This window comes from Hemicordylus capensis, chromosome 14 (genome assembly GCF_027244095.1).
Source record: "Hemicordylus capensis ecotype Gifberg chromosome 14, rHemCap1.1.pri, whole genome shotgun sequence".
Classification (NCBI taxonomy): domain Eukaryota; kingdom Metazoa; phylum Chordata; class Lepidosauria; order Squamata; family Cordylidae; genus Hemicordylus; species Hemicordylus capensis.
The window spans coordinates 3,404,841-3,419,235 of record NC_069670.1 but is presented as its reverse complement, the minus strand read 5'-3'; the positions used below and the strand labels follow the sequence as shown (position 1 = coordinate 3,419,235).

At 51.1% G+C, this 14,395-nt stretch overlaps 1 protein-coding gene across 4 annotated transcripts in view; it reads left to right on the top strand.

Moving 5' to 3' along the window:
- RORC (RAR related orphan receptor C) overlaps positions 1-14,395 on the top strand; it is a 93,680-nt gene that overhangs the window by 7,366 nt on the left and 71,919 nt on the right. The window contains exon 1 of one of the 4 annotated variants that reach the window (XM_053278621.1): positions 1,870-1,930. The exons of 2 other annotated variants lie outside the window; for them this stretch is intronic. Coding sequence is in view for 1 of the 2 variants with exons in the window: in XM_053278619.1 (XP_053134594.1) it covers positions 2,261-2,360 (100 nt within the window). In the remaining variant the exon portion in view is untranslated. Of the gene's footprint in view, positions 1-1,869; positions 1,931-2,136; positions 2,361-14,395 lie in introns of those variants that run through there. One more of the 4 variants, XM_053278619.1, reaches the window with a different exon arrangement.

Sequence of the window (14,395 nt, the reverse complement as noted above, 5' to 3'; positions counted from 1 at the left end):
CCAGTTGTGCTTTTGTCTGTCAGTGTTAAAGGAACGGGAGATCTGCCGGGGAAGGGGAAGCGGCGACCTAAGGACTTGACTATTTATTTATATTTATTTAACATATCTGAAAGCAGCGCCGGTGGCCTTTCTCCCTGATAATACAGTTAAGGAGCAAGCACCGCGCCGAAGGGCCAGCGGTCGCGACGCTAGTGCTAGTCGGGACGGTGTTTGCGGTGTGATGGTGAGAGATACCAGAGGAGCGTGAGCTGCTTTTCTCTCTGTCAGGCCACACCCGCTGCATTTCTGCCTGCTGTGCAAGTGTTAATTGAACGGGGGAGAGGGAGCAAAGAACGCCAACCTCTTGGACAGCACGCTTCTTGTCACACACACACTCACACACTCTCTCTCTCTCTCTCTTAATTTTCTCACAAAATGCGTCTGGGCTCAGATTGTATGTAGAGGGAGGGAAGAAAAAGTGTTGCTATACCAAGATGTCACTGAAGCCCGGACAATAATCCCATCTCAACTGTTTATCAGATGTTGTTCTGGTCGACTTCTAAAAATGAACATTTATAACAAGAAAAACATGGTGTCTCCGAAATGCCTTTCAGAATGTCTCCTTGGCCACAGGTTTTAAGCCTCAGCTAAGGTCGCCACCTCTCTCCTTGCCCCCACTTTCGTGGAGGCTCCCCTTGGACAGCTGTCAGTCAGAGCAGAAATCCATCAGGTGCAGCGTGGCGTGGGGATGGTGGGAGATGCCTGACCTGTTGGATTTCTGCCTGTCCCACAGGCAGTTCAGGAAAGCAAGGAGAAATGAAAAGAATTGTGGGCAACTCTCAAACCCGCCATTTTCACCGATCCAGGATCAGTCTTTGGTTCAGATTAAAAACCCCAGAGAGGGGAGCAGCTGGTGATACTTGCTGCATCTTCATAGGTGTGTGTAGACAATTCTCACTCTCTTTATTCCGCTTCTGCCTCGATTTGCCAGCTTGTCTCTGAGCCTTTTCATAGCTGCAGGATGGGCAGAAATTCTACCAATAGCACTTTCCCCCACTACTGCACTTGTATGTGGGCAAAAGCTTTACCTGTTGAATTTCCTCGAATGTAGTTTCTACAGCAAAGTGGGGGCAAATTAGCAGTCCTATAAGGGGATAAGGAAGGGATGGAGAGGGGACAAGTTTGGAGCTGTGGTGCCTTTAACTTCTGTGTGTGACAGGTAGAAGTCTATCAAGTAGAATATTTCAAGGCAATGGCATGCTCTGGAGAAAGTCTTACTATTTAATAACTGCCTGTGCAGCTAGTACAAGACACAAACTATAGGCAATAGGAGGGACTGGGCAAGCCCTGCATGAGGCAGAAATTCAACAGGTGATGCTTTCCTGGCAGGGAGAGGTATTGAGGGGAAAAGGCTTCACCTGTTCAACTATTATTATCTGATGTGCAGTTGCTAAAGGCATAAGCAACCACTGGAACCAACCTAAATAATAATAACAACAAAATAATAGGCAACCTCCAGTTAATAAAGGAGGCAGGTGTATTCTGAGGGGCAAAACAGAGCATGATGGAAATTCAACAGGTGATGCACTGGGGAGCTCACCAGCTGTAAAAACAAAAGCATGAAGATTTCATTAAGGTGAAGGGGGAATTAGTACGCCTAGGTAAAGGGGGAGGCAGGTAATGCATACTAGGTAGAAGTCCAGCTAGTGGTGTTCCCCCCCCACCGCAGGAGATGCTTTGATTGGGAGAAGGCTTCACCTGTTTAATTATAGCCTTTAATTACAATTGTAATGGCAGAGGAGCCGCGTGAGAAAGCGTGTTGATGTTTGTGTGGTGTGTTTTGTTTTGTTCCTTTCCTTCCTTCCATCCTTCCAAGAACACCCCCAGCAAGGAACCCGGGAGGCAAGCAGGGCAGGGCGAAGACCTGCCTAACTAGACAGAAGTGCAACAGGTGATGCTTGTCCGCAAGCCAGAGCGCTGCCTCGGCTGGGCCGCCGCAGCTTCACCAGTGTGATCCCCGCCTGTCGAGACGCAGGCGCGAGGGCGCCGGTGGAGGGCCGGCGGCGCCTCGGGGCAGGGCAGGGCCAGCGCGCCCCTGCCGGCGGCGCGGGGCCGGTGCAGGCGCCTGGGGTTCGGGCAGCCACTGCTCTCCCCTGCTCCGCCGAAGCCGCAGCTCGCCCAGGGTCCTCGCCGAGCGCCGGCGGCTGCTGCTGCCCACAGCTTCCCCGGGCAGGCAGGCAGGCAGGCAGGCGGAGGGCGGCGCGGTCCCCAGGCCGGCTCCATGGAGCCGAGCACCAGCGGCAGCCCCGCAGGAGCCAAGCGCGGCAGGGACGGCGCGGCGGCGGCAGCAGCAGCGGCGGCAGCAGCCGCCTCCTCCCGGGGTGAGCGAGCGCAGCAAGCGTGGGTTGGCCCCCGGGGCGCGCCGGGCGAGGGGGCTGCGTGCGGAGGGAAGACCCAGAAGCGAGGTCCGGGTTGCGGGGCGCGGGGCGGGGCGAGAGAGACTTGCCCCGCGAGCTGCAAAAGGCAATGCGAGCCGGTGAAGGGAGGCGTGGGTGGTGGGAGGGAGGGACGCGGGGGGGTGCCCAGCCGGCCCGGGGAGGGTGTGTGTGTGTGCGGGGTAAAAGGGAGGTAAGTTCCCAAGACCGGAGTGGGGGTGATTGGGTGGGACGCGCACACCTCCTCCGAGGACAAGCTTGGGCAGCGTCCGGGAGAGAGCCCCTGAGCGACAAGCGGGGGCGCGTGCCAAAGAGGGGTCAGGGCGGAGGGGGGCTTCTTGGCCCTGAAGTGGGAGAGGCGGCGGGTTGCAGAGGGTCGTGTGTGAGAACTCGCAAGCGGGGTACTGAAGTGATGGGGGGGGGTGGAGAAGGGAGGTAAACCAGAGAGCAGGGTCAGGGGGAATTGGACGCACACGGACATACAGGCTTTGGAGTGCTGGTGTGGAGATGCCCAAAGTGTGGCCCAAACACAGCAGCGAGAAAACATGGCGGTAGTTGGCAACAAAGGGGGCTGAGGGGCTGGCATGGTGGCAAAGCTCCTCTGTCTTGTCTTTTTTAATAGAAATGCTTCTATACAGGGTGGGGATCAAGTGGGAGAAGAACTCAAACTCCCCACTGATGTATACATCCTATATATTGCTGATGCCTTAGTGTCTTCCCCCCCACCCCGCATGAATTTTCTGTTCCCTGGTGCTTTTAAATGTTGCACCTCATGTTGTTGTTGTTGTTCTATGCTGTGAGTAAGTTTTGTCATCTTTCTCTGCCCCCGCGCCCCCCCCCCCGTGGCCAGACCATGCAACTCATGAGTATAGAGAATTTTAAAGCCACGAGTTCTTTTTTTTTGCTCCCCCAAATGGTGGTGATTGACGTTACCTGCTTTATAGGCGCTGCTGCCCTCACCTGGAAGAATTAAAGCTGAGGAGGGCAAATGTCTTATCTTGAGCCATGGGCTTTTCCAGCATAGGAGAAGAATGGTGGAAGCGTCTTCTCAGGACCTCTCAGGATGCAACCCACTTAGTTACTGTGTACTTCTTACGCGTGTATTTTGTTTTGTTTAGCCTCCCTCCTCCTGGCCTTTCTGGGGTTACAGACCGTGATCTCTGTCTGCACACCCCCTCTGGAAATTGTATATATTTTTAACAATTATTTCCCACTTTTTCTCCCAAGGAGCTCAGAGTGGTGTAATCCTCACACCAACCCTGAATATCCATGCCTCAGTTTCTTTTAGGGTTGCCTTTCTCTGTTTGTGGGAAACGGTGTCGAGGTCTCCTCCCAGGGGTTAGTATCGGGGTAACTTGCCTGTACGACAACGTGGGGTTAATCAGAGGTAGATAGATACACTTTATTACAGTCTCAGTCGAAGGGGATTTGCTCCTTGTCTGAACGCGAGTTTAGAGAAAGGTAGGCCAGGATGGTTTGTGTCTGGATTCAAGGGAAGCGAGGTCGGTTTGCTTGTGAGGGTTTTTAGATTCCTCTGCACGTGTGAACGTCAGTGGGTTGAAGATGGCGTGCATTTTTCAGGGTGTGATGGCGTTGTGGGTGCCTCTTTATTTGGCGTGGGGCTTTTCTTTGGCTTCTCAGAGGAGCTTCTTGCTGGATTGGACCCTGTGGGTCCGATACTTCATCCACTCCAGTACATTTTAAGGGCACCCCACTCCTCCTCCAAGTGTCTTTCCTCGGTTGCCCTCTCTCTAGGAGTATTCTGGGTACTGAGAAGGGGTAGCCCTTGGCTCCTAGCGCTTTCTCAGGACAGAGGGAGAAGATTGACCAAAGCACCTTCTCTCCCTTCCCAGAATCGTTTGTCGGGTTGAGAGGAGTGCGTGAGGATTGCTGAAATTCCTTGGTCTTCAGCCTCAACTGAAGTAACATCTTAAACACACTTAATTTGTATATTTCCATCTAATGTTGTCTCCCTTGCTCTCAACACTTAGATTGGAATCTCCTCGGGGCAGAGATCTGGCTTTTGCTTACTTTACCATGTCAACCACGGCTGTAATTGGGGCAGCAGAATTGGGGGTGAGAAACTTCCCTAGTGCCCCAAATAAGTTGGGGGTGACATTCTCTTGTGGGTTTGGGGAGAGGTTGCTGCCACTCCTTAGCGAAAGGCCTACCTTGACCTGGCTTTGGATCTCCTGTAAGCCCTGGGGTGACCCCAGGGGGGAAAACAACAAGCGGCCCAGAAAGAGCGAAGTCCATTCCTGGGGAGTGAGTTTTGTCCTGTGTCCAATTTCTGAAATTGAAAATAATGTCATATTTCACCTTAACGCCCTCCCCCTAAAACATAAATGGAAGTGAGTCTCTAGGGAAATATATATAGGTGCTCATTAGAGAGATTGATTGATGACGAGAAGGGGCATACTCTTGAGCATGTGACAAGTGCAGTACTCTTGAGCATGTGAAAGGTGCAGGGGGACCAGCAATTGGAAGTAGGGGTGGGAGGGAGGGCGCTCTCCTTGTCTAGAGGATGCTTTCCCTGTGCTTTATTCTGATAGAGAGAAATGGATTTCCAAAGCCCATTTCACAGAACCGACAGCAGAACTCTTTAAGTTGCCCATACATTTATGGGTTGCCCTTCCCTTTATTTATTTAGCCATCCCCTGTTTCTGACCCCTTTGGGGTTGTTGACAAAACTGCCGGCTTCTCCTGAAAGCCCCAATTAAGTCATTTGCATGGTGGTTACGGCAGCGGAGCGGCAATTTTGAGTCCTTTGCACCTGTGGAGAGATTGTATCTCGGGCAAGTTGCAGAAGCAGAGGGAGCCGAGAGAGGTTGCCAACGCTGCCCGGCCAGTTTCTGAGTGATGCTGGGTTTCGTTGCTGGCGTCGTCGCTGCCTCTAATGAGCACCTTCGCCCCATCAGGATCTCCTGCCGCAGAATTCGGGCTCTCTTCCTTAATCCCAAACAGAGAAAATGAAGCATACCAATTGTTCATTGGTCCCCCCCCCCCCCCCGCTCGCCCTCCAAGCTAATCTGGTTGAAATCCTTTTTAACTTCCCACAGGATAAGGCCAGGATAACCCTGGCACGTGGGTGCTTCTGTGTTCAGATTCAGGTAGCATGCAACTACCCCTGCTAACTGGGCAAAGAGGCACCTTTTACCGTGGTGATTCTCTTTATTTAGCAGGGGGAGAGTAACTGGCCCTATCCGCCCCCAGCACAACGTCCCTCCAGGGACTGTTGCTGGTGTCTATCTTGTGTTTCTTTTGTAAACCGCCCTGAGCCATTTTTGGAAGGGCGGTATAGAAATCGAATTAATAATAATAATAATAACTTTGTTTGATTGATTGATTGATTGATTGATTGATTGATTTCTACGCCGCCCTTCCGAAAATGGCTCCGGATCCTCATTTCAGAGCCCACGGTTGCTGGCTCCTTTTCCGGGGTTGGGTTCCCAATGTCGCAATTAGTCCCTGGCTCCTTATCCGAAGAGTTGCCTCGTTTAGGGAGAGTGTGCGTGTTTCGTTCCTTGCCATGCCTTTTTTTCAGTGGTCACCGACTTTTGTCACTTGAATGTTTCCTTGCCGTTATTAAGTTCCTGGTGTCTGAGCCCCCCTTTCCATTATGATCCGCGGCCTTTAACTTAAGCATTTTCTGACCAATAGATTGAGTTCCTTGGGTCATCACTTCCAAAATAGTAATTCTGCGTCTCTTTCTGCTTGTATTTCCCTGATGTCGTCTTGCTTGTCACCTTAAGTGGCGCAGCAGGGAAATGCTGGACTAACAAGCAGAAGGTTGCCAGTTCGAATCCCCACTGGTACTCTATCGGGCAGCAGCGATATAGGAAGTTGCTGAAAGGAATAATCTCATACAGCGTGGGAGGAGGCCATGGTCAACCCCTCCTGTATCCTACCAAAGAAAACCACAGGGCTCAGTGGGTGCCAGGAGTAGAAATCGACTCGATGGCACACTTTACCTTTACCTTCTTGCTTGGATAGTAGCCCCTCCTTAGGAACATAGGAAGCTGGTCCATCTAGCTCAGTATTGCCAACCCAGACTGGCAGCGGCTTCTCCAAGGTTACAAGCAGGAGTCTCTCTCAGTCCTATCTTAGAGATGGTGCCAGGGAGGGACCTTGGAACTTTCTGCACGCAAGCAAGCAAATGCCTTTCTCAGAGCAGCCCTACCCCCTAAGGGGAATATCTTACAGTGCTCACATATGTCTCCCATTCAAATGCAAACCAGGGTGGACCCTGCTTAGCTAAGGGGACAGGTCATGCTTGCTCCCACAAGACCAGCTCTCCTCTCACTTTCTCACTGGTCACTCCCAGGTGACGTCTGCCAGATACTTCGTTCCTTCTATCCCAGTTTCTTGAATACTAGCCTCTGTCCCCATTATTTCTCCATGGTCACTCATTCCTTCAGTGAATATTTAATTCTTGGATATCCTGGTTTCTTGAGCAGTAGCCTCCATCTGCAGAGAGACCAGGAGATTTGTTTGTTTATTTATTTAGCATATTTTAATACCGCCCCAAACCTATGTCTTTGGGCAGTTTGCAACAAGATTTTTTTAAAAGTAAAAAAAAAATGGATTAAAAAAAAACCCAAGAAATTTAAAAACAAGGAATTTGAAACACAATTTAAACAATTTTTAAATGATATTCTAAAAACAACATTAAAACAATCAAAACAATATCTGTTAAAAGCCTGGGTGAACAGATGTGTCTGGGTGAATGTGGAGAAGGCTGAGCCCAGCTAGTTAAGAGACGTTGCTCCATATGCTCAGAGGCACTGTTGCCTTCATTAATGCTTCAGATATTCAAAGCACTGAGGTTTTGGACTAGGAATGGTAGTCGTGCAAGCCTTGTTTCCAGTTCAGCCTTAGCCCTTCATTTTCTTCCTCCATTTTTTTAAATAGTCCCCTGGAATTGGCCTTAAGACATGTGAAGAGTGCCTCTGTTCATGTGCAGACTGCTTCTGCCCGCTTTTGACTCTTTTTTTTAAACATTTTATAAGGAGCCCAGAGCGGTGTACTACATACTTAGGTTTCTCCTCACAACAACCCTGTGAAGTAGGTTAGGCTGAGAGAAGTGACTGGCCCAGAGTCACCCAGCTAGTCTCATGGCTGAATGGGGATTTGAACTCGGGTCTCCCCGGTCCTAGTCCAGCACACTAACCACTATAACACACTGGCATTTAAAAATATACCTTCCCTACTGAATCACCAGGGCTTATAGGAGGAGCTGTAGAATAATATTCTACACCCCCCACCCCCATAAATGTCGTCATGTCATTTCTACACGCCAGCACAGCCTCCCATTTTTCCTTGAGTGGGCGGCTGAAATCCCAGCCCCTCACTTCTCAGATAGACTGCTCCTGCTTGAAGCAGTTGTGGAAAACAAGCCCCCGGCAGCTGCACGTTTCCTCTCTCCAACCGGTGGTTGTGTTCGACTGTGTTAGGCTGCAGGGCCCATGAATAGCTGCCATGGTGTTGCCCTGTCCGGCCTGCTGCCCACACCGAGCCTCCCAGCATTCTGGCTTGGTGCACGTACCAGCCTGAAAGAGTTCCATACTCTTCCGTGCGGCCAAGACGACACGGTTGGCACACTCCGCCATCTTTTGGTGCCCGCTCTGGGCCCATTGGGGGCGCACCCTGATCAACCCACCCCAGTTTTGTCCCCTTGTCCGTTTCCACAGCTGATGTTTCTGGAGGCTTTATTTTTAACCACTCGGGATTTGAGCTAATAGGTTAATGCTCTGCTCTGGACTCCAGAGAGGCAGTCGGATGCTGCTGACGTGAGGCCGGCCCTTAAGACCCTGGTAATCCCTCCTTTCCCCCTCTCCCGACGACGCTGGCACTGCCCCTTGCCTTAGCTCATGCCTGCCCCTGAGTGGCTTTGCAGGGCTTGAGACGGCAGGAAAAGATTTCGCTGCTATGGTGGTGTAGTCGTTCTGTGGATTTGTATCCTGCAGTTTCTGGCCGAAACAGCCCAAGATGGCTAACAACCCCCCCCCAAAAAAAACCATAAATGCAGAGGAAGCTGCTGTCTGCTGAGTCAGGTCCTTGGTCCCTCCAGCTCAGCACTGGCTGGCAGCAGCTCTCCATGAGTTTCCGATGGCGGTTTCCCAGCCCTCTCTGGCTATGCTGCCAGGGACTCAACTTGGGACCTTCTGCGGGCTACAGCCTAGTGCTACTGAGTTCATGCTCACCGTAACCCGAGACTAGCGTAGATCTGCCCAGACATAGCTCCAATCTGGGCACCCCACCTTCTTTCGGTCTTGCATCCTCAGGAGAGCAATAGCTCTGTTCGTCGCCCTTTCGGCAGGGCGTGACTAGTGAAACCGACAGGGGGTTCCCTCGGACCAGTTCAAGTTCACATTTTATTTACGGTCTTGGACCAAAACAGAAAACATAGACCATCTGTGGATACAATTACTTCTATACAATAATACAATAACATCCTAAAAACAATTCTCCTACATACCTGTACATCCTGGAAGCAATATAACAAAAGTTAGCTACAGAGTTAGAAACTGAAGCATCCTCATCTGAAAGTAAAGATTTAACAAGATATTCATCATCCCTCTGACCTGTTTCTGCTTCCATAGTGGGCCTCCCTTTTCAGGCTGGAGCGCACAATTTCATTCCAGAAGTGTGTGTGTGTGGCGGGGGGGGGGGCGGTTGTCACACAGCACTATGCCATTCCCACCTGCCATGACACACACAGGCCGGATTTATTTAAACATCCCTCTGATCTTCACATCTTCTTATTTATTGATTCTTTCTCTGTGCAACAAACTACTTTGGAAACTTTTGTTGGAAAGCAGTATATAAATATTTGTTCTGGTGATAGTCAATATCCACCTGATCAACAGAGAAACCCCTGCTAGCTGAGCAAAGAGGCACCTTTTCAAAGTGGTGGTTCTCTTTATTTAGCACTGGGGGGAGCAACTGGCCTTGTCCGGCCCCAGCACAGCATCCCTCCGGTGGCTATTGCTGGTGTCTTTCTTAGGTATCTTTTTTAGACTGTGAGCCCTTTGGGGACAGGCAGCTGTTTAATTAAATCACAAATATCTGTATGTAAACTGCTTGGGGAACTTTGGTTGAAAAGTTGCATATAAATATTTGTCATATTCGTACCTTTGGGGCTCTACCTGAGCCAGAACAGAACCACCCCCAAAATGCAATTCAAAAGGGAAGCCTTTTGCCACTTGTTTTAGTCGGCTGGAAGGGAGATGAAATCGGCCCTCCAACAGCTGAAAAATCGCCAGCTAAAATTGCCAGGGATGGTAAAACCAGTCTCAAAACCTCATTTTCATCTGAAATGATGATACGATTATTGTTACGACTACTGTTATACCAGGGAGGAGAGCTGGTCTTGTTGTAAGTAAGTTAAGTAAAGTTGTGCCGTCGAATTGGTGTCGACTCCTGGCGCTCACAGAGCCCCGCGGTTGTCTTTGGTAGAATACAGAAGGGGTTTCCCGTTGCCTCCTCCCATGCAGTATGAGATGATGCCTTTCAGCATCTTCCTATATTGCTGCTGCCTGATAGAGGTGTTTCCCATAGTCTGGGGAACAGACCAGTGGGGATTTGAACCGGCAACCTCTTGCTCCCTAGGAAAGTTACTTCCCCGCAGCACCATTAGGTAGTAAGCAGGAATTGTCCCCTTGGCTAAGCAGCGTCCACCCTGGTTTGCATTTGAAATGGAAACCACATGTGTGAGCACTGAAAGATATTTCCCTTCGGGGATGGGGCCGCTCTAGGAAGAGCACCTAACTGCTTGCATGTAAATGGTCCCAAGTTCCATCCCTGGCAACATCTCCAGATAAGGCTGAGAGAAACCCCTGCCTGCAACCTTGGAGGAGCCACTGCCAGTCTGTGTAGACCAGGGATTCTCAAACTTGGGTCCTCAGGTGTTATTGGACTTCAACTCCCATAATCCCCAGCCTCAGTGGCCTTTGGTTGGGGGGGATTATGGGAGTTGAAGTCCAATAACACCTGAGGACCCAAGTTTGAGAATCACTGGTGTAGACAATACTGAACTAGGTGGACCAAGGGTCTGACTCGGTATACGACAGCTTCCTATGTTCCAGTATCTGTCTAACTATATATTTATCTTGGGCGTTCCCGGCGCGAATCCCATGTGTGGCAGCTCTCGTGAGAGTTCGTGAGCAGCTGCCGGGTAGCAACGGGGATGGGTGGGAGGGAGGGAAGAAAATGGTGGCAGTAGGGTGGGGGGGAGACGACAGCAGGTAGCCAGCGGGCAGACAGAGAAAACAGCTGGGGGCAGGGGGCAGAAGAAGACAGGAGGCCGGGCAGGAATGGGGTGGGTGGGGGGAACAAGGGGAAGGGGAAAACATTAGCATAGATGCTCTGCACCCAGCCCAGCTAGTTATTAATAATTACCTGATAATAGCTGGCAGTATGAACATGCAAAAGATAACTAAATACTAATAGTAAATGAATAGTGTTCTTTCAGAGCAAAACTTGAGTGTGTTTTTTAAAGGTTTGACCTTTGTCAGCTTTCAGAAGATGGCAATTCTCATAGTGGGAGGGACTCCCAATTAGATTAGTTGGAACGGCTTTATTCAAGAGATTGCTTGAATCGGTGTGCATTTGTATGTCAATTTTAAAAAGAAAGGAAGATGGGAAGAAAAAGTAACGTTTGGTGTTGTGTTGAAGAAATGCTTCCGTTGCAGTAGACAGCCATTCTTCAAAGTAGGGCCCCTTACCCTCGAAATCAAACTTTTCAGTAGGTGGACAGACACATCTTGCCTTGGAAGCGCAGGTACACTAATCCATGCACGCATGAACATTAAGGCGCCACATAAAATGCAAACCGCCACTTGGCCGGCCGCAGCTGGTGAGGCTGATTGTGAACTCCTGATAAAAGATTATAGGACAAAGATGGTTTTCTCTAGTAGATCTTTAACCACCAGAGTAAATATCCCCGCCTCTTAAATCAGGGCGGGACAGGCTTTTGGCGACCAGAGGAGTGTAGCTTTGCCACTGCAGAATGAGAGATTCAAGCCACGAAGGGGTCCCAACCGTTCACACGGGCCCCATTTCCATTGGTGGAAATGCCCAAGGGGAACACCCTTCCACCAAGAGGGGTTTCGGGGGCCCTTGTTTTTGTCAACCCTTTCTCTGCCCAGCCAAGAGAGCGGACTGTTCGTCACAGTTCCCAGCTGGGGAAACTGAGGCCAGGCGAGCAGCACAGACCAGAGGCTGGGCCTGAGCGGAGACGATTCAAACTGAAGCTCGCTGGATCTGCCGTTCTTTCCCTCGGATCGCTGTTGTGTTGCAAGACGCAAGGAGATGGAGGTGGCAGGGAATCGTCGTCGCTCCTAGCTGGTGGAGAATTGCTAACCTCTGGATGCTTCACTGTGGGGCCTTTGCCCTCTGTAAACGTCTCCTGGCTGCTGCCGTCCTCATTGGCTTCCTTTTCCTCGCTCTCTCCCCAAGCCATCACGCCCTCCTTAATTGGTGTGAAACTTTCAGCCGGCCCCAAGCTGGGATCACTGGCGCTCTGCTGTTTTCCTCCTTAACCTCAGCTTTCGGTGGAGCCTTTACTTTTTTTCCCCCCTCTGCAAGGACCAGTTTCTGTGTGTCCAGAGCCTGTCCCGATTCTGCCCCACGAAGAGGCTCGTGGTGTTGGTGTCGAAATCCCCGAACATCCCACTCGACATCCCAGGGCTAGTCTGTCACTCCCTCTCTATGGTTTGGTCCCTTACGACACTACATATCCAGTGATTCAGTGGCAGAGCATCTGCTTTGCAGGCAGAAGGGTCCCGGGTTCAACCCCTGGCAACATCCTCAGGTAGGGCTGGGGGAGAATCCTGCCTGGAATCTTGAAGAGCTGCTGCGGGTCAGTGTAGCTGGGGATGCTGGGAGTTGTAGTTCAGCAGCGTCCGGGGGAACCCTGGTTGGGAAGCTCTGGTGTAGACGGTGCGAGGCTAGATGGACCAATGGTCTGACTCAGTAGAAGACAGCTCCCCATATTTCGGTGACTCCTTGCGAAAGGCACTGTGACCTGAAGGTGGAGGGTCGTCTAGAAATTGCCCTCTGATTTTACAGCAGCCTCTTGTGTTGCTGAAAAGGCAAGCTGGTTTTTTTTTTTGGTGTAAAGTTTGAAAGCAAGGCTTGCCTCTTCAGCATGTGATGGAAATTTCAGGGGGAAATCCGCTGACTCTTCAGCAGCGAGATGCCTTGTGAGATTGGGAACTTCCAGAGGTGGCTCTGTTTCCTTTGAAATGCAGGGATGTGAAACCATGGCAGGGGGGCGCACTTGAAACAGGGGTGGGGAGGTGTACCAAAAGATCTCCAGTTGAGGAGAACTTCCCGCTGAATTTGTGCAATGACAAGGCAGACAGCTGCTTGAGCAGGGAACAGCGATGTGAACAAAGGCAAAGCTATAATTGGGTGGACGTGTTCAAGGAATCCGAGCCGCCCCGCTCCTGGGAATCGCCTGGCTCGCCCCTTGCCCCTCCCCTGAGTTGACGACAAATGTTGTATTGAACCCTCCCCACCACCACCCCCAGCTCTGGCTGGCCTCATTCCCAGGCGGCTTGGTTGTCAGCTGGGTGTCTTCTTCATTTTCTTCTTTGTGGAGACAACCAAGCTGGTTGGGAAATGAGCTCTGGAGGATTGCCACGGACCCTTACGGGTGCTGGCCACGCCCCCTGTGTGTGATGTCACACAAGGGGTGTGGCTGGTTCGTGTGAGAGGCTGCCGGGGAGAGGGGCGGACACAAGTCCACTCTTCCCTAGCTACATGCCTGAATGTGCAATAGCCTCTCACTCTGTGCAATAGCCTCTCACTCTGTGCAATAGGGGGGGAAATGACCCAAGAAGTCTCTTGAATGTTCTTGAGGAGCTGCAGCGGGATATAGGGGGCTGAGTGTAGTTGCTCCCCTATGGTTTTCAGACCAGACGTGATTATTTTTCTGGATCGCCATTCTCTGGGGCTATCATGAAGTACAGTCATCTCTCACCAATCACGGATTTGTCTAACCCGGTTTTAAGTATGCGCGAATGGACTTGTGTAGGCGGTCTTTCCTACCGCCACTTGAGTATGCACGAGTTATTGCACGGTTCGGGTCCCGAGAAGCGGGAAAGAAAGATGGAGGGGAGAGAGAAGGAAGGAAAGAAGAGGAGGGCCCGTTCTTCGTGGTGACTCTAGGTGAATTTAAGTGATTTTTGGTGGTTCCAAGTTTTTCCTGAGGTTCAGTCTGCATCTTGGTGATTCTTGAGTGACGCCTGGTGGTTTTTAGTGCCTTCAGTGCCCCCCCTTATTTTTGAGGTGCATTTGTGACTGCCCCCTGATTGTGACAAGCCCCCTGATTCCCCTAGACTTCTTAGCCTTCCAACCATGATTTTGCCAACTGCAGGGTTTTGTGAGAACAGAACCCTCGCGGTTGGTAAGGAACAGCTGTATTAAAAACCATGTGCAACCAGACGGTCTCCCAGTGCACCTATTATTTTTCCCCCCGGGGGGTGGGACAGGGAAGAGAAGCTTTCTGCTCAGCTTCGTGACACTTCCTTTCCTCGCCTGGAAACGAAAATGACTCCCCTTGGAACAAACCAGTTGGCTTTTCTGGATCCGTGTCCCCTCGAACAGGGATTCCCAGATGTTGTTGACTACAACTCCCAGAATCCCCAGCCAAAGGCAGCTGGGAATGCTGGGAGTTGTAGCGAATCCCTGGGAATCCCTGTGAGAGGGGACAGTGGTCGGGGTGGTGTGCTAACGTCAAACCGGCACATCTGGCAGGATCCAGACAGACACGATGGTCACCCCACACAGCCCAGAGGGACGCGAAGTATCGGGAGCGATGCCGCTGGGTTCAGTTTCCTTGGCAGGCAGGTGGCTGCTGGAGACTCCGGATATCGCTGTAATATTCAGGGCCGTACCTCAGTGGCCGAGCACCTGCTTTGCGTCTAGGGGGTCCTGATGTTGCTCCCCTGCGACTGATATTTGGAGGCATCTCG